We start from the raw sequence: 22,326 nt of genomic DNA, 5'->3' as shown, positions 1-22,326 counted from the left end.
TAGTGTTCTATTTTCCATTTAAGAATCTTTAATATTCCATAATACCAGAAGAAAATTTTAGTGAGGCTACAGCATTAATATGCATCTAGAGGTGCCTAATTTTTAAAATTGAGAGCTACTTTAGAACCAGAGAAAGATAGAAATACCTTGAACTCACTACTAAAACCATAAAGTACATATGTATTTCTACATACATAGAATGCATTTATCAAATCAAAATATTTGTTTGTCTACTCTCACAACAATAACATTTAAAAGTTTTTACTTGAAACATATCATTTCAAACCTTCTCACCTATCAGAAGAGGGACAAACCTTCTCACCTATCAGAAGAGGGACACAGAATCATGTCTTCCTGATCTGGAGATGAGAGAACCAAGGCTCGTACAGGTTTAATGATTTACATAATGTTTTTCACCTCATAGGAGGCAGAGCAAAACTTCTGACCCAGGCCCTAGGATTACAGATCATTGCTTTTACAAAAAGGTACGTTGCTAGGTTCTGAGAGGATTCTAAGAAGAATCTGGTCCAGTCACTATCCTTAAGAAGCTTACAGACATCAGAAGGTCATGGAAGAAACAGGTACATGCATTAACTGGGATGACACAGAACAACAGGGTTCAAAAGAGAAGAATGAGTAAGGTACCATTAGGTGTACAGCTCACCTGGGTAACGAACAAAGACCTTGTAGAGAGACTGGAATCAAACAGCCATTGTGGGGAGGGGGTCTATAGCCCCTCCTACTCTATATAAACTAGTCTTCCCACGAATCCCTGGAACATGCAAGATCAGTCCTCGTTTCCCATCTCACGCTCTTAGAACTCCTCAACCTCTCATGGAATTGTAATGAGGATGTTGGAAATATGTTACTGGTAATAGTAACGAATGTTTCTACTTTAATATTGGTTAGGAATTCCAATTATAATGAAGTAAATGAACTTACTTCGAGAGAGATTCTCAAGGGCTTTTCCCAGTTTCTTGCTCTCTTGAAGGATGTGGTTCAATTCATCAAAATCACGGCTTTCTGGTTTAGTCCTCCAGTTCCACTTAGGATGATCTACTGACCTTGGCACTATGTTTAAAAAAAATGATTACTTCATAAGCATGCTACATAATGATAAAAACTTACTATTCATCATTATGTGAAAGACTGTATCAAGATCAGTGTACAGAATAAAAATGTTTGGAAATGGTTTTCTTGTGAGCAAACAGAGGGGAAGTTATGAAGCTGGGTTTTAAGAAATGTTTTAACTGAACAAGTAAGGAAGTGTGACAGTGTTTATAGAACAAAGAAAATTCAGGTGCTGATTTAAAACTAATAATTTGTATAAATCAGGGAAAAACACAAGCAAAGTATATTTTCTATTATGTTTTAGCAGCTTAAAAAATAATTGCTACCTTCTTCATGAGCAATTAGTTAAATGTTTTTAAGACATTATTGCTGTCTTCTGATAAAACAAAGAAGACTGAATATTTATATCTACCTTCACTTTCCCTCATATTCCCACTAAAATTACATTATGGTATTTTTCTTTTATCAAAGAATCGGTTGAATAAAAAGAGAAGACATCATTAGACAAGAAATAGCTACACGTTTTTTTTGGAAGATGCAAAATGAACTGAGTGGTAACTGGATTTAGCAAGGTAGAGAATACTGAAACCTAGTCCCTGAAGAGAGAGATGCCCCAAAAAAGTGGACATTTCATACCATTTAAACATGAAAGCATCAATCAAGGAGGACCAATGCCAAAATAATAAGGATATAAAAACATAATTGCCTTTCAGATTGGAAGGATCCATAAAATGTCCACAGCATAATGTAAGGCATATTATCACAAAATTTTACAACAGTGGTAATAAAGAAAACTTCTTTAAAAGCTTTCAGGGACAAAAATAGCAAATCAAATTGTCATCCGACTTCTCAATAGCAATGCTTGGCCCCAGAAGACACAGGAGAAATTCCTTCAAAATTCCATCTGAAGATCACTTCTAACTTAGAATTTTATATCCAATGAAAGAATCAATCAAGATACTTGTAAGGACTCAGAAATGTATCTGGCAAGCACTCTTTTTCAGAAAGCTCCTAATGGAGGTGCTCCACCAAAATAAATAAGTGAACCCAAAACTGGAAAGACTTGAGATTCAGGAAACAGATAATCCTCCATAAGAAAAAAGAAAAGGTAAGCCTTGGGATGACAGTAAAGGATGGTCTCAGCAGAGAGCTAAGAAAAAGTCTGGAAACTAAGGAGTAAAGACTGGAGCAAGAGGACAAAGGGCTACAGGAGAGAAGTCTCTAAAACCTCTTAAGTGAAATAAAGTATAAAATATAAACTAAGACAGAAGAACACGATGTATTTAAGCATATTGAGAGTGTTTAATATATACTTTAAGGCAGGGTTTGGTGAAGCATTAGTGATGGGTACAGAGAAAGTAAAGCAAACAGAAAAACAAGCCAATTATTAATTCTAGAAACAAATTAACAGTTGGCTACTTTATGGCTCTACTGTGAAAAAGGTTAATTAACATAATCATGAAAAAGTCAATGCAAAGTACACATTAACCAACATCTGAAATAGCTGCCTGCCTGTACTATGAGAATGTGATGGGCCCTGGGTATAAAGCACAGTGTCTTAGAAGGAGGTCAAGAGATAATGCCTCAAATTTAAAAACTGAAAGAGAACTCTATAAGTATCTTGTATATTTAGATATGTAGATCTGTGTACCAAAAGAAACATCTAAGAGTTAAAAGTGGTTCCACATTAAAAGCAGAACAGGAGAAAAAGAAGGACACCATTGCCTTGTGGTACTAATTTGCTTTTTAAACCATATATATTTTTGTTTTGATAAAAATAAAATAATTTTTAAAAGTTTATATGGTAAGGCTATAAGAAAGACAGTCTCAACCTACTGAAAATTTTTTTCTGCTACCTTTTTAAAAGTAATTCAGAAATATTTGTTATAATAAAACATATACTGATCCTCTGACTCAGCAATCTTATTCTGTCTGGTAAATTATCGTAAGTAAATGAAAACACTCATACTTATGTATATATGTACAAGGTTGTTTATTTTATCAGAAAGTGCACGATATTTGTTTATTTCACCGAAAAGTTTGTGGTGGCAAAACTCTGGAAATAATGTAACTGCACTTCAACAGGGGAATAAATAAATTATGGCATATTCACACTATGGTACAGGTATGCACTTATGGAAAAGTATAACACAGATCTGAATTTATTTGCATGGAGATATGTCCATAATACATTTTAAAATAATAGAAACAAGTTGCTTAAGAATGTGTACTGTACAGTTTAAAGCCAGTTTTATAAAGCAATTCAACTCACACATTTTATGTTAGTTTATACAAAGAAAAGGATGTAAAAGGATGCAAACTATTTCAAAGGAAGTGAAAAGATACAAACTATTTCCAAGGGAGTAGACTTTAAGATGGCTAAAGGGAGAGAGACTACCTTTCTACATGTCTCTATTTTTTTCATTGTCAAAATAAGTAAATATTACTTCTATAATTTAAATAAATCTAAACTAAAAACATGCAGCTGCTTCCTCCCTGTTTCTTTGTTTAAGGGACTCTGGGAAGGAGATGTCAGCTAACATCAACACACCAGTGTTCAAGTGTGGACGGTGGAAGCAGTGATTGTGATCAATGGTTTTCGAAAACACTTCCAGGCATATTGCTATTACGCCACAGGTCATTCCCCAGGAGTTCCCGGGGGGACAAGCCCAGGCACAGGGAAGAGAAACTCAGAAGAGGAGACAGAGAAAACTGTATTTGAACCAGATCCTTCAAAACATTTACTGGCACTTTTGTTAACCTTTTTTGAATAATTTCTCTAATCTGCATCATTACATTATCTAATTTTCCCAGAAATTACCATATCCTATTAAGATCTCATCAATTAAAAAAAATAAGAACATAGGTTTTTAAAAAAAATCAGTCCCAATCAACCTCCCCAGATAATCATGTGACATGCCCCGCTGCCCACCCTAGCAGCCTTTGCAGAACTCCACCTGAATGTATCCACGTGGGCAAGCCCAGGTGAGACCAGCAGAACTGCCCAGCCCATTCACTGAACCATGAGAAATTATAAATTGTTGTTTTAAGCTACTGAGTTTAGGGGAGGTCATATGCAGCACTACAGAGAAATGAAATGACACCCAAGCTCTTTTCCTCAGCAACTTTTGAGAGAAACTAAGACAAATTTATTTTTATATTTTTGTAGCTTGTGACATTTTGCTACACATCCAATTTATCCAATTTATGATCCAATTTATCATAGGATCCAAATCTAGGACAAGGAAGGCCACAGTATAATCATGGTCTAATCAACTACACTGGATAATTTCAAAAGATGTTTCGATAAATAATGGAAGGTGATTTGGGAAGTCATCAGCCCAGTATACAGTCTCCAGATGAGAACCTCTAAAGGTTTCTGATGGATCAAAAACCTTGAGGGACTTCCCTGGTGGTCCAGTGGGTAAGACTCTATGCTCCCAGTGCAGGGGGCCCGGGCTCGATCCCTGGTCGAGGAACTAGATCCCACATGCATGCCGCAACTAAGAAGTTTGCACGCCGCAGCGAAGATCCCACATGCCACAACTAAGACCCAGCGCAGCCAAAATAAATATAAATAAATAAATAAATAAATATTAAACAAAACAAACAACCTTGCTTAGGTCATACTTAGTATTAAAACTCAGGGCTACAGTTTAAATACATTTTCTAAAAAATATCCTCAGGAGACATGGAAAACAGCAGAACAACATAAACAACATAATATGACCCATATGAGGTGAAAGAATCTGAGATTAGGGACAACCTATAACATCACTGAGACAAAACTCACCCCCAAAGCAGGAGCCCACCCACAGCACCGTGTAGATGGGCATGCTCCGTTCATTCATAAAGAGGTCACTACTTCACAAAACAGCCGATTGTATATTGAACAGGGCCTATTTTGAACAATTCTTTATTATATTAATCAAATTCTGACTCACTGATACCTCTACCAATAATTTCCATCTGTGGGTTAAATAATAAATTTACCATTTCCTCCAAATGACTTTTGAGATACTATCTATCTATTTCTTTGGAATCAAAATAATTTCAATTATTTAGATCTTTCAACTCTGTTTTCTGAAATTTAATAAATGCTAATATTCTTTCCTGAAAGTTTCTCCTATACTTTCATTTAAATATGCCAGGAGGTTTCCCAGTACTATAGATATACCTAAAATTGATAACAGTGAATTTATTACTTCATGTCTCCTGCCTTCTGCATTTCCATATTATGATTTTTCAGACATTGTTTTGCCATCTTCATTCTCTCGTATCTATGTTAACTTGTGTTTTCTATACACATGCATGGTCTTTTCATTTCTTTTCTAAAATTTTAGCAAATATACAGCTATTCCTCTTTGTATATGCTGTGCTAAATGCAACATTAAAAAATAAATGAGAAATCCTCCCCCGAATACAAAAGCATAAATACAATTACTGAGGACTGGTTTTAGTTTTTGGTTTTAACTGAAGCTAACGTACTTACCTCAATTTTCTCATCTGGATCACAAATTTGAAATAGCTATAAAAGAATCAGTGCACACTATCATGCACAAGGGATTGACAGACAAATGCTCTGCTGGTTCTTCCTGCCAAGACCCTACTCATCATCCTCAACCACTCCACCAGAACCACCACTCCACCAGGTAAACAGTAGAAATGCTTGAACCACAAAGGAAAAAACTTCATCGAACCCTATTTGTCATTATTTTTCCTCTATGACAAATCAAAATTGAAAATTAAAAACATAATATTATCTTGCAGATCTTTGTACCTATACCAGCTTGCACTGTGTAAGGTGCTTTTTTGTTACCTGAAAATGCACAGCTTCTAAACTGTTATCTCATGAGACTAGGACACATTTTAGCACTAATTAATCCTTAAATTCTCATTTACTCATTTATTCACTCATTTGTATATAGCACAAAGCACTGTCCTAGGTTCTGGGAGTAAACCAGTGGGAATAAATGTAACAAAATTCCCTGCCCTCATGGGGATGACATTCTACAGGAGCTCACAATCTACTGCATAGGCTAACAGGTTATTTTGTTCTTCACTGGCCTAATTAATATATAGTATCTATTTTTAAGTAAGCTTTAGCAATAGAGATGTCTTTAATGAATGTTAATGATATTTACCGCATATGAAAGTTAATGACTTAATATTATTGTCTTTTTTCCTTTTGAGAACAATCACTTAGAAAACTTTTTATATATATTACATAAATGTTTCTGCCAGACAATACTTCAGTTAAGAAAATATCCTTTTATTCTAAAAGTCCTTTTATTTAGTTTTGTTTTAAAGTAAGAAATTGATGTAAAATTTTATCAAATACCATTCAAGTATTATTTGAGATGTCATATGACTTTTCTTATTTTATCAATTTGTATAATGTACCAACATACACCTAACGGTAGTCCCAAAAAGGAGAAGAAAGAATATTTGAAGAAATAATGATTGAAAGATATTCCATGAAAACAGAAACCAAAGAGAGCAGGGGTGGCTATACTAGTATCAGACAAAACAGACTTTAAGACAAAACTTGTTACAAAACAAAGAATATCATATATTGATAAAAGGGTCAATCAGTCAAGAAGATTTAACAATTATTTAACATATACACACCTAACAACAGAGACCCCAAATACATGACTCAAACACTGACGTAACTGAGGGTATAGAGTTCTACAATAAAAGTTGGAGACTCTAATACTTCACTGTCAATAATGGATAGAACAACTAAACAGATCAATAAGAAAACAGAGTACTTGAACAACACTATAAACCAATTAGATCTAATAGACATATTGAGAAAAATACACAGAATAACAGCCATACATATTCTTCTTCCAAGTGCACATGGCACAATCTCTAGTATAGACCATATGTCAGGCCACAAAATAAGTCTCAATATGTTTTAAAATATTTAAATCATAACAGTATCTTCTCTGGCCACAATGGAATGAATTGGAAATAAAAAGAAAAAGAAAAACCAGAAAATTCACAAACATGAGAAAATTAAACAACACACTCTTAAACAACCAATGGGTGAAAGAAGAAATCCTAAAGGAAATTAGAAAATATCTTGAGACAAATGAAAATGAAAACACAACATACCAAAATTTATAGGACACAGCAAAAGTGGTGCTCAGATGCGAATTTATAATTGTAAAGCCCACATTAAAAAGCAAGAAACATCTTATACCAATAACTGATCTTTATACCTTAAAGAGGTAGAAAAAGAAGAGCAAACTAAACTCAACCTAGCAGAAGGAAGTAAATCATAAATATTAGAACAGAGATAAGTGAAATAGAAGATACAAATGTAACAGAGAAAAATCAACAAAACCAAAAGTTGATTCTTAAGAAAGATTTTAAAAATTAACAAACCTTTAGCTAGATTAACTAAGAAAAAAGGGAAAGGACTCAAATTACTAAAATCAGAAAGGTAATCAAGTCTGTAATCTACAAACTTTACAAAAATGTTTCTAAAAGGCATTATAAGAGAATATTATGAATGCCAATAAACTGGACAACCTAGATGAAATGGAAAAATTCCTAGAAACAAACTACCAAAAGCTACTCAAGAATAAACAAAAGATTTATAATAAGTAAAGACACGGAATCAATGATCAACATCCTCACAACAAACTCAAGCACAGGACAAGGTGGCTTCATTGGCGAATTCTACCAAACATTTAAAGAAGAACTGACACCAATTCTTCTCAAACACTTCCAAAAAAACAGAAAACGAGGGAATACATCTAAACTCATTCTATAAAGCCAGCATTGCCCTGACACAAAAGACAAAGATATGACAAGAAAACTACATACCAATATCTCTTCTGAATACAGATGAAAAAATCCTCAACAAAATAGTAGCAAATCAAATTCAGCAGCATATTAAAAGGATTATGGAAACACGAAAGACTTGAATAGCCAAAGCAATCCTGAGGAAGAAAATGGAGCTAGAGGAATCAGGCTCCAGGACGTCAGACTATACTACAAAGCTACAGTAATCAACACAGTATGGTATTGGCACAGAAACAGAAATATAGATCAATGCAACAGGATAGAAAGCCCAGAAATAAACCCACGCACCTATGGTCAATTAATCTACAACAAAGGAGGCAAGAACATACAGTGGAGAAAGACAGTCTCTTTAATAAGTGTGCTGGGAAAACTGGAAAGCTACATGTAAATGAATGAAATTAGAATATTCTCTAAAACACAAATAAACTCAAAATGGATTAAAGACCTAAATGTGAGGCTGGATACTATAAAACTCTTAGAGGAAAACATAGGAAGAACACTCTTTGACATAAATCGCAGCAATATCTTTTTGGATCCACCTCCTAGAGTAATGAAAATAAAAACAAAAATAAACAAATGGGACCTAATTCAACTTAAAAGCTTTTGCACAGCAAAGGAAACCATAAAGAAAACAAAAAGACAACCCACAGAATGGGAAAATATATTTGCAAACGGAGCTACCGACAAGGGATTAATCTCCAAAATATATAAACAGCTCGTGCAGTTCAACATCAAAAAAACAAACAACCCAATTAAAAAATGGGCAGAAGATCTAAATAAACATTTTACCAAAGAAGACATACAGGTGGCAAAAAAGCCCATGAAAAGATGCTCAACTTCGCTAATTATTAGAGAAATGCAAATCAAAACTACAATGAGGTATCACCTCACACTGGTCAGAATGGCCATCAACAAAAATCTACAAACAGTAAATGCTGGAGAGGGTATAGAGAAAAGGGAACCCTCCTACGCTGTTGGTGGGAATGTAAATTGGTACAACCACTATGGAGAACAGTATGGATGTTCCTTAAAAAACTAAAAATAGAGCTACCATATGATCCAGCATTCCCACTCCTGGGCATATATCCACAGAAAACCATTAATTCGAAAAGATACATGCACCCCAATGTTCATGGCAGCACTATTTACAATAGCCAAGACATGGAAGCAACCTAAGTGTCCATCGACAGAGAAAAGGATAAAGAAGATGTGGTACATATATACAATGGAATATTACTCAGCCATTAAAAAGAATAAAATAATGCCATTTGCAGCAACATGGATGGACCTAGAGATGATCATACTAAATAGAGTAAGTCAGACAGAGAAAGACAAATATCATACAATATCACTTATATGTGGAATCTAAAAAGATGATACAAATGAACTATTTACAAAACAGAAACAGAGTCACAGACTTGGAAAACAAACTTATGGTTACCAAAGGGGAAAGGTGGGGGGAGGGATAATTAGGAGTTTGGGATTAACATATACACACTACTATATATAAAATAGATAACCAACAAGGACCTACTGTATAGCACAGGGAACTCTACTCAATATTCTGTAATAACCTATATGGGAAAAGAATCTGAAAAAGAATGAACATATGTATATATATAACTGAATCACTTTGCCGGACACCTGAAAATAACACAACACTGTAAATCAACTATACCCTATATAAAATAAAAATCAAATTTAAAAAAGTATTTATAAGCTGTTCCCATGCAATAAAAACTAAAACTAATAAGTGAACTCATAAAAAAAAAGGATTAAACATCATGACCAAGTGGGATTTATCCATGAACGCAAAAGTTATTTAACATAAGAAAATAATCGGTGTAATAATTATGTTAATATAATCAATTTTAAAATGCATGATTATTTTGATTGATGGAGAAAAAGGCTTCTGACAAAATTCAACATTCTGTCATAATAAAAGCTCCCAATAAACTAGGAGTAGAAGGGAACGTCTTCAATATAATAGAAGACATTTATGAAAAACTCACAGCTAACACCACGTAGATCAGTAAAATAATAAAATTTTCCCCTTAAGATGAGGAACAAGAAAGGATGCCTGTTTTCATCACTTCTATTCAATACTATTAAAATTTCTATCCAGACCAAGTAGGCAAGAAAAAGAAGTAAACAGCATTCAAATTGGAAAAGGAAAAGGAAAACTATCTCTACTTGCAGACGGCATGAACTTATATGTAGAATAGCCTAAAGAATCCACAAAAACATGGTTGCAGCTAATAACAAGCTCAGCAAAGTTGCAGGGTATAAGATCAATACTTGAAAATCAGTTGTATTTCTAAACACTACCAATGAACAATTGGAAAAAGAAAATAAGAAACAATTCCGTTTACAATAGCATACAAAAGAATAAAATACTTAGGTATAAACGTAACCAAGAAGGTGCTAGTCAGTACACTGAAAAGTACAAAACACTGTTCAAAGAAATTAAAGAAGACAAATAAATGTAAAGGCATCCCATGTTCATGAATTGGAATCCTTAACAATGTTGAGATCACAATAATCCCCAAATGATCTATTAACAGAATGTATTTCCTATTAAAATCTCGATGACCTTTTTCAGCAGAAATGGAAAAGCTGATCCTAAAAATCATATGGAATTGCAAAGGACCCTAGATAGCCTAAATAATGTTGAGAAAGAAAACCAAAGGTCAAGTATTCACACTTCCCAATTTTAAAACTCATTATAAAGCTTCTGTAATAAAAATAGTGTGGTACTTATATAAGGATAGGCATATAGAATAGTGAAATAGTACTGAGAGTCTAGAAATAAATACATTCATTGTCAACTGCTTTTCAACAAGGGTGCCAAGACCATCATTTAATGAGTAAAAAATAGTATTTTCAACAAATGACGCTGTCCAACAAATGGACAACTCAATATCCACATATAAAAGAATGAATTTAGACCCCTACCTTACATCATAAACAGAAACTAACTCAAAATGAATCAAAGACCTAAATTTAAGAACTAAAACTATGAAACTCTTAGAAGAAAACATAGGGGTAAATCTTTATGGTCTTGGATTAGGCAAGGGTTGACACCAAAAGCACAAGAAAAAAAAGAGAGAGAGAGAAATAGATAAATTGGGCTTCATCAAAATTAATAACTTGCATATCAAAGAATACTATCAAGAAAGTGAAAAGACAATCTACAGAATGAGAGAAAATATCTGTAAATCATATATCTGATAAGGGTGTAGGATTAGCATATATAAAGAACTCTTGAAACTCAAGGAAAAAAAGGGTAACAACTTACTTTAAAAAATGAACCAAGGATCTGAATAGATATTTCTCCAAAGAAGATATACATATGGCCAAGAAGAACATGAAAGGATGCTCAACATCATTAGTTATCACAGAAATGCAAATCAAAACAACAATGAGATACCACTTCACACCCATTTGGATGGTATAATATTTTTGTTATAAATAGAAAAAAACAAATGTTGGTGAGAATGTGAGGAAACTGAAAACCTCTTACATTGCTGGTGGGAATGTAAAATAGTACAGCCTTCATAAAAAACAACTGGCAGTTCTCCCAAAAGTTTAAACATACAACATGACCCAGCAATTCTACTTCAAGGTATATACTCAAAATAATGGATAATGAGTGTTCAAACAGTTACTTGAGCATGAAATGTTTATAGCAGCACGATTCATGATAGCAAAATGTAGAAACAACCAAAATACCCTACAATAGATGGATGGATAAACAAAATGTGGTATATCTATACAATGGAATGTTATTCAGCCAGAAAAAAGGAATGAAGTTCTGATACCTGCTGCAATGGGAATGAACCGTGAAAACATGAATATTATGCTGGGTAAAATAAGCCAAACACAGAAAGCTCACACATTATATGATTCTATTAATATGAAATAACCAAAATAGGTAAATTCACAGAAACAGAAAGCAAGTTCCCAGGGGCTGGTGGGAGGTAGAAATGTTGAGTGACTGTTTATTTGTTACAGAGTTTCCTTTTCTGATGATGAAATGTTTTGGAACTAGAAAGAGGTTACGGTAGCACAGTATTTTGAATGTACTAAATGCCACTGAATTGTACATTTTAAAATGGTTAATTTTTGTTATGCTAATTTAACCTAAAAAAAAGCATTTTAGAGTGATTTGTTATGAAGCCATGGTAACTAGAACATCTCTAAAACTTTTTTGCCTCTCCAAGGTCACAAAGTTATATTTGTATGTTTTATTTTAGAAGTTTCATTGTTTTTGTTTCCATCTTTAAGTCTATGACCCATCTCAGTTTGATTTTCAGTATGAATTAAGGTAGGGATCAACTTGTGTGTATTTTCCATATGAATGTCCCATGTTGAAGGGATTTTTCTTTTCCTACTGTATTGCTTAGATGTTCTTGTGGAAAATCATTTGACCGCATACGTAGGTCTATTTTTAGACTCTTTATTAAATTTAATTGATCTATTTGTCCACCCTTTCACCAAAATCACACTGTCTTGATAACTGTAGTTTTATAAGACTTGAAGTCAGGTAGGGTAAATTCTCCAAACTACTTCATGTTTTTCAAGATTGCTTTAGATAATCATGGTTCTTTCCCTTTCCAAATCAATTTAAAATAATACTGTCAATTTCCATGGGTCAAATACCTGCTAGATTTTCGATAGGGATTGTACTTATTTCAATAGGAGATTGTTATTTATTTCTCTGCTCCTCTTTTCTTGCCTTTGTTTTGGGAGAATAAATCAAAAAATTTGGGGCATCCTATTTTAATAAATTTATTAACTTTTTATTTATGCCTTTTTGTGCTTCTTTTTAGTGGTGCTTTACATATTACAATATACAGCTTTAACTTACCATGGTCTATGTTCAAAAGATATTCTACTACTTCAGGAATAATTTATGTTTCAACAATATATTTCCAATCAATAACTCTGAATCCTATATACTATCTCTACATACATCATTAAACATTCATGATACTCTGTTATTAATCTCCTTTAAAGAGCTAACAGTCGAATGGAACCAGAGGTTGAGAGCAGGTCACCTGAACAGGAAAAGATATCAGATGCCAGCCCACCAGTAATATTTTGTGGCTACACAGCATCCCATAAATAGCAAAGGCTCTGCAAAATGAAAGACCTTACAGCATTCTACCCTCAAGGTGATGTGATCCAGGACTCAGCCCTTTAAAATAAGCCCCTAGGGTTATGGATTTATCATTGGGAGAGGGGGAGAGAGACAGACAGAAAGACATTTCCAAGGATAGAAAGGGAAATGTGAGACTGAGAACTGATTGATTTCATTTTTCATTTATTCCTTTACATTTTTTTCATTGAATACTTATTAATTGAGCCAGGAACTGTACTGGACATTACTGGGAATATGGTTGTGAACAACACATTTAAATTTTACACTTGTATATTTTTTTAAATGTTGGGACCAAATTTTATAAACCAAACTGGTGAAGCAGGATAATTTAGCTACAATCATAATTTTAAAAGAACATTTGTAGTTTGTAGTACTTCACATAATTCTCACAAGAACTTTGTGGTTGATAAAATACTTTTTATGAGTACCACTATATAAAGAAAGAAACTCAAGGAGTTAATTTCAGTCATTTTCACAAATGAGCCAAATTCAGATTCCAGTTAGCACATAATGATTTTTCAAATTTTTCAAACAAAAGTAAGTATTTTCTACCTTTTCCTTTTCCTGTTTAAATTAAAATTTAATTTACCTCACTCTGTAACAACCACAAGAAACTGATGTGTAAGAACAGCTTTCAAGCTCTCTTGTCTTCCAAGAATAACTGACTTGCTGCAAGATCCTAAGCTACATGACATGTTTATGCGTATGTGGTGGTAACAGAGCACTGGAAAAACTTAGTGGCTGGAAAGGCAGTGGGAAAGGAGGAGAGACATTGAGAGAGAAGGGGTACTTCTCATCGTGGGAGAGAATAAATATACAAGCTTCAGTAATAAATGGGTAGGGCTTCAGAGAGATCCTGGGTGAAGGATTTTCTTTAAATTTTGTTAAATGTTTTGAACAGAAATCTTCTTTGCTTTCCCTCTAAAATATTTGCTTTTATGTCCTTTATTAAATGTAGGGTTGGTATTGCTCTGAACGTGATAAAACACTGCAACTGTTCATGAGAGGCAAGGGACCTGCTCCACGCAGTTTACATTCTTAAAAGAATACTGTACTCAAAAGGATCTAAATCGATTACACATGCTTGAGAATATGAGTGAGTAGCTATATATAAATAAAGCTCAATGTTAATGCTGAAACAAATGTGAAATTCATTAGAATAGCCAGAATATCAGATAAAAAGTTTGGCTTCAATTCTTACCTTTTCTTCATTTTACTAACACACACTTACATACATTAAGTAATATATGAATGACAAACTTCCTTACATGATTTTGATTCTGGTGATGGTGGAGAAATATTAGACACAGCAAGGTCGCTTTTTGACTTTTTAGGCTTCTTTGCATTTAACTGCCAGGGTTTATCATAGTTTCTGAATTCCCTTCTTGTTCCTTTATGTTCTGTTAAAACAAAAAAAAAATACATATAAAAATAGTAGTGATTTCATGATTGGTCAAAAACTAAATCCATGAAGTAATTAGATATACCTGGCAAAAGCTATGTCACCTCATATCAAAATAATGCAAATGTCCCGAAGTATTACTTGCTTTATTTCTCCTGTAAACTTGAGTTTTGAATTTGATATGAATTAGCTTATATATTAATGATTAAGATCATGGTAAACTGTGAAATTATTCGGAAGTCTTTTTAAGGCACAGGTTACTTAACATAACACTCTATATAAATGGGTGTCATGGAATAAAGCCTTGTATTCTGTTGTAAATAAAAACAGCTAAATGTTTAAGTAAATTTTACTCATTTGATGCTACCTTATCGTATTCACTATGGCACGTAAAACCACTGGTGCTCACCTACACTTCCTCCATAGTATCTCTCATTTTTTCCACTGTTCTGTTCAAGAAGGAGTAGTTCAACCACCTTTACTGAAAGCTGTAGTTCCCCTTCAAAGGTGGTCAGTGTCATACCAACTTCCAAATGAAATGATCTTTCCAGGAGTTCATCTCTCTTAACTTCTTTGCATTCCATATTTTTAGACAGACTTATACTGTGGAATTTTTTCTTCTCTTATTCTCAGGGCATTACATGCTCCTCATCCCCATATCACCTATCTTACTGTTTCTTCTCTGTCTTATTCATGCTTTCTTATCTTTCATCTGTATGACATTCCTTTCCTTCTGCCTTCTTGTTTAAATTTATACAGCTTCAAATCATCCCAGCTCTATGGATGACTCATAAATCTTTCTCTGACTACCCACTTATAAATACCAAGTAGACATCATGAAATATTATAGGGATTCCTCAAATTTTCATGTTAAGTTTGTACTTAATGAGCTGTTGTCCAATTTTTCTACTTCCAACATCCCATTAAATACCAAAAGAGGCACAAATATTCTAAAACACTAGGAACAGAAATATTGGTCTATATTCTGCCAGAACCCAGGAAGTATTTCCATAGATAGAATTAAGACAAAAGATCGGCATATCAGAAAGAGACTGAAAAATTTCTAGACATCCACAATGCTTGCCCCTACCTCAGATTTATCTCCTTATATTGTTTCACAATCTATCAGAATTTGGCGTTTTACATACAAACTAGAACCGTACTTTCTTCTAGTGCAACATAGCTAAAAGAATAAAAAATCACAGACACAAAACACAGTGTCTCATGATACAAAGAAAAACTAAAAGGAGCCAGAAACAATGATATATTGGATTTTGTGGCTTTTTCAATTCTCCACTATTGGAAAGAAAAAAAAATCCACATTAATTTAAATATTCCAGCAATGATATTGTTCTTATTTAGTCAGTTAAAAAGAGATGAGAGACAGAAAGTCACTTGTCAGTCTAGCAGAGACCTACAGGATTTGACTGATACTGGAAATTTTAGTAGCAACCATGATTTCACCTGTCTCCCCCAAATTTTTGAAAACTAACTAAACGGTTCCAAGCTATATGGTGAGGGAACAGAAAAGAAGAGTCTACCTACACTATTTATTGACAAACCTGAAACTAGACAGAACATTCCTCATTTAAATTCAAATAGACAGAAAATAAATATCATTTTAAGAAGGAAGATTCAGTATAAAAAACAAAAATACATCATTCAAAATATAGAGGAAATTCACAGTTTGGGGAAAGATTTACTATGAAGAAACCTTTAAATTTTAGAATGCGGCTATTTTATCTTCTTAATAAAAATAAAAGAAAATAGAGTCTGTGAAGCAGAAAGAAATGAGAAAAGAGATAAAACATAAAAATATAACTGCTAAGAGAAATTAAAGAAGATAAGGAAACACTGACAGGAAGCTAAAATGCAATACGTACCAACATTTAAATTTGTGTACAAAGCCAGAAAGAGAAAACCAATACTACAGAAAACTGAATCAGTGACACACAGAACATGCTTGACAAACCTCCCTAGAAGTTACCAATAAAGAAAACTCAATTTATACATAGTTGATTTTCTTGAAGAAGAAATCAAAACAAACACAACAGAAACATTAACTAAGCACACAAGAAGAAAACTGTTCTAGGCTGAAGACCTGGGTTTGCTAATTGAAAGGATTCACTGAATAAAATGAAAAATTAAAGAAAAAAGACAAACATCTACATGTAGTTCCAGTAAAACTTTGGAATATCAGAAATAAAGAAAAAACAAATCCCATAAGTATTTAATAACAGAATATCGAAAAATGAGTAAAAACAAGGTTGCTTTCAATTTTCTCCTAGACATTAAATGACAGACTTCTGAGAAGATGTTATGTCCCAAGATGCTGGATACATTTAAAAGCAAAAAGAGGGCACCTTCAGATACTTTCAAAAAGTACTGACCTATATATTTTGACGATTGAGACATTTTCTAATTAGAAAAGCACCAAAAGAAATAATTCAAAATTACAGTTACAGTTTAAACTGGCATTATTTACTGTCACCTGAATTATAACTTCATCAGTTAATATTCACATCCAAGAATCAGTCTATGCTTTCCTTCTCCCTCCTGCCATACCCTTCCCTCTAAAATCTTTCCTCTTCACCTCCTGGGGCATACGTTCCACGGTAAACAAACAGCCCTCTATCTTCAAATCCCCTCCTTCAAGTCAGAAGAGCCACTCATTCTTTCCACAAGGGCACTCCCACCTCTGCAGTTTCCTGGAATGAAGGGTGTTCATTCCCCCACGTGTCACCTGCCACAGACTGCGTTTTTCTGGTCCATCCACGTTAAGCTGAAAGCTTCTCCTCTCTTGCGGTAAGTGCTGCCTGTCTACACTGCTCACCCCTCTTCATTACTGCATCTTTCTGCTCCTGATTTCTGCCACAGCCCTACTCGAGACACTGGCACCGTCACCCTTGACCTTTTAACAGCGAGAATGAAACCCTGGTGACCTCTTAATCCTTAAACAAACCGTGCACTGAACCTCATACTTCACTGCCCTCCTCAACTCTAAAGAGCTTCACTTCCCTGGACATCACACACCCGCAAACTCAGGTCACCCACAGGACGTTCTCATCATCTGCAATCATTCCACCTCAAAAGTCTTGATCCCAAATATCACAATTTCCCTGTCCTTCTCAATCTTTCATGTTTTCACCACACCTCCCCTTACACAGGCCTCTCAAAGGTTTTTAGCTCTCTGACTTGCTTTTTATGTCTAAACTGTTTCCTTGCTCCCTACCCTCTCATACAAGACCACGTGCTTTGATCACTTGCACAATTTACCCAGAAATACCCTCAGCTCCTTCGCAGAACTGCTCTTCCAGCCTCCATCCTCACTAGGGTACAACTACAGTTCTCATCAGTCTCTCAAACGGCTTTTCTGTCCCTCCTCCCAGCACTTCGGGGCACTATGGGGAAAAATCACAATCTTGCCCACGGTTTCCGTGATTAATTCATGTCTTGAACTTCAGATAAGCCCCAGAACTGCTTTAGTCTTTTTTATTTTCCTTTGCCAACTCTTTTTTTCTTCCCCATAGTGACTTTTCACAATTAATATCATTCACTTCAATCTCCCCTATTCAATCCCCAAACCTCTTGCCCTCAGCAAACAACCTCACTTCCTAATAAACAGGCAAAATTTAAGGCAAAAGATATCATCTCACCCTTGCCTTCTCCTACTCCATCTCCTATTCTAAATTTGACCACAACTTCTTCCATTCTCCCACTCACATGGTTTTATTGTGTACAATCCTGAATGCCATACCTGCGACTCCTGCCTTAACCCATCCCCAGAGTTTTAGACTCATATCCAACAGCCTGCTGGAATTATCTACTAAGATACCCCACAAGAAATTCAAATTCATCCAAAGGAACTGGACTTATTATGGGCATTCATAAATTTAGTCCTGTGTTCCCATCCTGCTTTATTAAACAAGCACTTATGCCATTACCCTAGTAAACTGGGAGTTATAATAATCTCCTTCCCTCTCCAAGCAATGAGTCATTAAGTACTTGTGCTAGTCCGAATTCTAAAGTGATCCCCCTAGATATCTGTCCCTTGATGTTATGCCCTAAATAATTCCCTCCCCTTGAGCGTAGACAGGACCTTTGACTTGCATCAAACCAACAGAATATGGCAAAGGTAATGGGATGTCAATGCCATGATTACATTGTATTATATAAGATTCCATCTTAGTAAACCTGAATGAAAGAAATTCCCTTACTTGTTAAAGAAATAAGCTGCCATGATGCAAGAGTCATGTGGCAAAGAACTGTGGGCTGTACCTATTTGCTGAGAGCAGCCCCTGGCTGAGATCCAGCAAGAAAACAGGGACCTCAGTCACACAGTTGCAAGGAAATTAGTTCTGCCGACAACCTGAATGAGCTTGGAAGCAGATTCTATTCCAGCCTCCAACACCTTGATTTGCAGCTTTGTAGATTAAACAGAAGATCTAGTTAAACCCTGCACAGACTTCTGACCTGTGAAAAACGTGAGATATTAAATGTCTGCTGATTAAAGCTAGAGAATTTAATACACTACTGTCTCTCCAGATATGATAATTTATAAATATGGGCTCCTATGAGCGTCAATGAGCTCATAGATGTTTATCTGGTCCACCTTCAGAAGAATGGTGCCTTCTTTGCAGCTACAAGCCAGAGCCTATGCCTAAGAGCCACCCTACTAAGAATCTAACGATAAGAAAGTGAGGCCAAGAAAAACCAAGAGTCCCCTCTTTTGTGTACCAAAAGCTCATATTCTAGTTTCCTGTATGCAGCAGAGAACTCCTGTATGGATAACTAACACCAGAGTTGTCTACATTCTTCAGAGGCTACCCTATTCCCTACCCACTTTAGGCACCAATGTGAGGATACAGCCAAAGAAAACCAAAATCCTTTCACGGGATCCCACAGAGCATGACGAGAAGAGAAGCGATGGTGTTCTTCCCAGAAACATCTGGAATCCTGTCAGTCAGATACCGTGGGAGACAGGTGAGGAGTCAGCTACCCAAGCAACAGGTCTGGGGGGGGGAGTGGGGATTTGGGTTTGGAAGTAAATACTAATACCAAACTAACAGACCAGGGTGTAGAAGAAATAAGCTGTCGGACACACATTTTATAAATAAAAATCGAAGTCACGTCTACCCAACTGTATCACCAGTGCTTATTGGGGAGGTAAGGCTATTGCATACTTGGTAAGGCTGGTTCCCCAATAGAGTGAATAAAGCTTCCTCAGGTTGAATTTACTACATAAGGTAAAATTAGAACTGAGGGAAACAGAGAGGAATTATCCATTTGGGCTACAAAAAAGGTAACTCTGTAGAAATCTACTGTTTACCTTTCTACACAGATGAGCTCCATAAGCACTTAATTCAAATTCTTCATAAAAAGATAAGAAATTTAAAATAATTCGTTTTAATTCATATGAAATGAAAGCTTTTCATGCAAATCTGAATCTTATTTCTATTCAGATTGAATACAGAGATGCTCATATTTTGAAGCTAATACATAACAATATATTCAAATTCAAGAAGATTTTTGGACAAATTTTAGCATACAGATGAAGTCTCCGATGAATACATGAAACCCTAGGTAACCGCCTAGATTTACTCATTATAAAGAGAAAGACTTTCGTAAATTTTAGTCTAAATGTATTAACATTAACTGTAAAATATATTTTTCATTTACCTAATGTTTCACTTTCTGCCCAGAGAGCTGCAGATCCAGATAAAGTTCTTTGAAGGTGTCCACGGTTTCCTTGTTTAGACTGAAGATGGTCAATGAGAAATGGGATTGGCTGGTCAGGTGTCTCAGTAATTAACTTGGTCATTAATTCCTGAAGGCAAAGTAAAGCATATGTTTACATCTAATCATAAGAGCAAACACGTCTATATAACTTATTACTGCCAAGCACGACAACTAATTTAATCCTCATAATAATCTTTTCAGGCAGGCACAAGTTACTGTCCTCATTTCGAGGAGACTGAAGTGCAGAGAAGTAAACTATGTTACACAGCTAATACATGGCAAAGCCAAGATATATTTATTTTTATTATTATATTTGTCCAAAAACATACTAGAAATTTATTCTAAAAAGAATTTTCGATTTCAGATTACTATTTTGAGAGATGCCATTATATATTAACTTTTCAATAAACCTCACCATATGCCTTATATACCCATATCATTTTTCTTTCTTAACTATATATAAATATCCCTAAATGAAGAAAATGTTGTTGGAATGAAAGAAACAAGTAACAAGTCACAGCTCCACAGAAACCAAAAAATGTCTTAAACTGGTTCTCCAACAGAAGTTCCTTTTCCCAAAAGCCCTGATAGGTATTCACTCTTTCTTGTTCTTGTTCTTTCTTTCTTTTTTTTAAGGCGTGAAGCAATGGAGAGTCCCATTTTTAGACAGCTCTAATGATGCTTTAAATTGGGGAGAAATCTGCTTAAGGGTAATATCTACACATTGTTTTTGCCAGTCAGGAACAGCAAGAGCAAGTGCCAATTTGTGGTCCATTAGAATCCGCAGACTGTTCTCCGATGAACAACTGCCAAGCCAACTGAACATCACTTTGTGCTGTGCAACTGGGTTTGTGAACTTGCATGCACCACTCTAGATTCATATTAGTCACATTTCATCATGTTGGGTTTAGCCCAGAATTCTAGTCTGTCAACTGTCATTTAAGTTCAGATTCTGTGAGAGGCAGTTGTTCTAGTGATACACTGGGTATCAGGTATTAGGACTGCTAATGGAAGGGATACTGGAAATTCCCCATCCCATTGTCTTTTTTTGTTGGTGGCCTATTTCCTTTGCCTTGAATGCTCTTTTCCGGGATGTTCAGATGGCTGGCTTGTCATCATTCAGTCTCTAATGATATCTTCTTAAAAAAGCTTACCCTAACGAATCTTCATAAGCTTTTATCACTTCTTTATTTTCTTCGCAGTATTTAGCACTCTCCAGAATCATCTCATTTAATATTTGCTCATCAGTTTGTGCCTGACTCTTCTCCCCCCCTACTACAGCACTAAGACCAAGGACTGGCCTGGTTTGATCTCTACTCTCTCCTTGGGGTCTAGATTCTACCTAGTTCATAGGTGGTGTTGAATGAATGAATATTTGGTTTACTGACCCCAGGTAAATACTAGAAATTAAAATCCCTATTGTCCTAATAAACAACAATTAAAGCATCCATAGATTTCTTAGCCCAGCAAAACACACTCTTCTGAACTCCTACACAAGAAACTGCTGTCATACCTCAGGGATATTTGTTGACATTTACAATAGTCTAGGAACACATAGATTTATCTGAGTAGAGGCTGAACGGATTTTATAGATGACAAGATTCCAAGTTGATCTCAGAGACATGGATAAAATAATTCAAGGTATTTCAAAAATGTGCAGACTGAACATAAAGTTGGAACTAAAAAGAGGAAAGGATTTCTACTATGAACACACTGTGAAGCAAAATATTTGTCAGACAAATATAAGCCGTTTTTATATTCTAAAAAACAGGTAAGCAAACAACCAGTTGGCAAAGGTCTTCTTTACTTCTGTTATTTAAAGTCTCAATTATGGTTATAACTTAAGAGGACATTCCTCTACATGGTAGAGCAATGCAAGGTTCAATTAAAACCCAATTACACAGAAGTGGAACATAATTTAAAACATTTTAGATTTTGCTACTGTAGAAAAGATGCATTATATTCTATTTAAATTAACTGTACATTACAAAAGCTATGAGAAAATAGAGAGAAAAATAAATAGAAGGACCAACTAGATTACTCTTGTCACAGAAGGCCTGGGCACTCCGATAAAGCAAAATTAGGTCAGATAACAGGGCTTTAAAGCTAAAGCAATTTCTACCCTGAAACC

The 22,326-nt window shown here is 34.9% G+C and overlaps 1 protein-coding gene across 1 annotated transcript in view; it reads right to left on the bottom strand.

The window, feature by feature from the left end:
• The window catches only part of C17H8orf34 (chromosome 17 C8orf34 homolog), a 357,552-nt gene that overhangs the window by 288,184 nt on the left and 47,042 nt on the right, over nucleotides 1–22,326 (bottom strand). Inside the window, 3 exon segments of the mRNA XM_068525761.1 lie at nucleotides 943–1,071; nucleotides 14,323–14,454; nucleotides 20,136–20,283. Of these exon segments, the coding sequence (XP_068381862.1) occupies nucleotides 943–1,071; nucleotides 14,323–14,454; nucleotides 20,136–20,283 (409 nt within the window).

The sequence above is a fragment of the Eschrichtius robustus genome, chromosome 17 (assembly GCF_028021215.1).
Source record: "Eschrichtius robustus isolate mEscRob2 chromosome 17, mEscRob2.pri, whole genome shotgun sequence".
In the NCBI taxonomy this organism is placed as follows: domain Eukaryota; kingdom Metazoa; phylum Chordata; class Mammalia; order Artiodactyla; family Eschrichtiidae; genus Eschrichtius; species Eschrichtius robustus.
The sequence above is the reverse complement of the archived record's forward strand: the minus strand, read 5'-3'. Positions and strand labels throughout refer to the sequence as shown.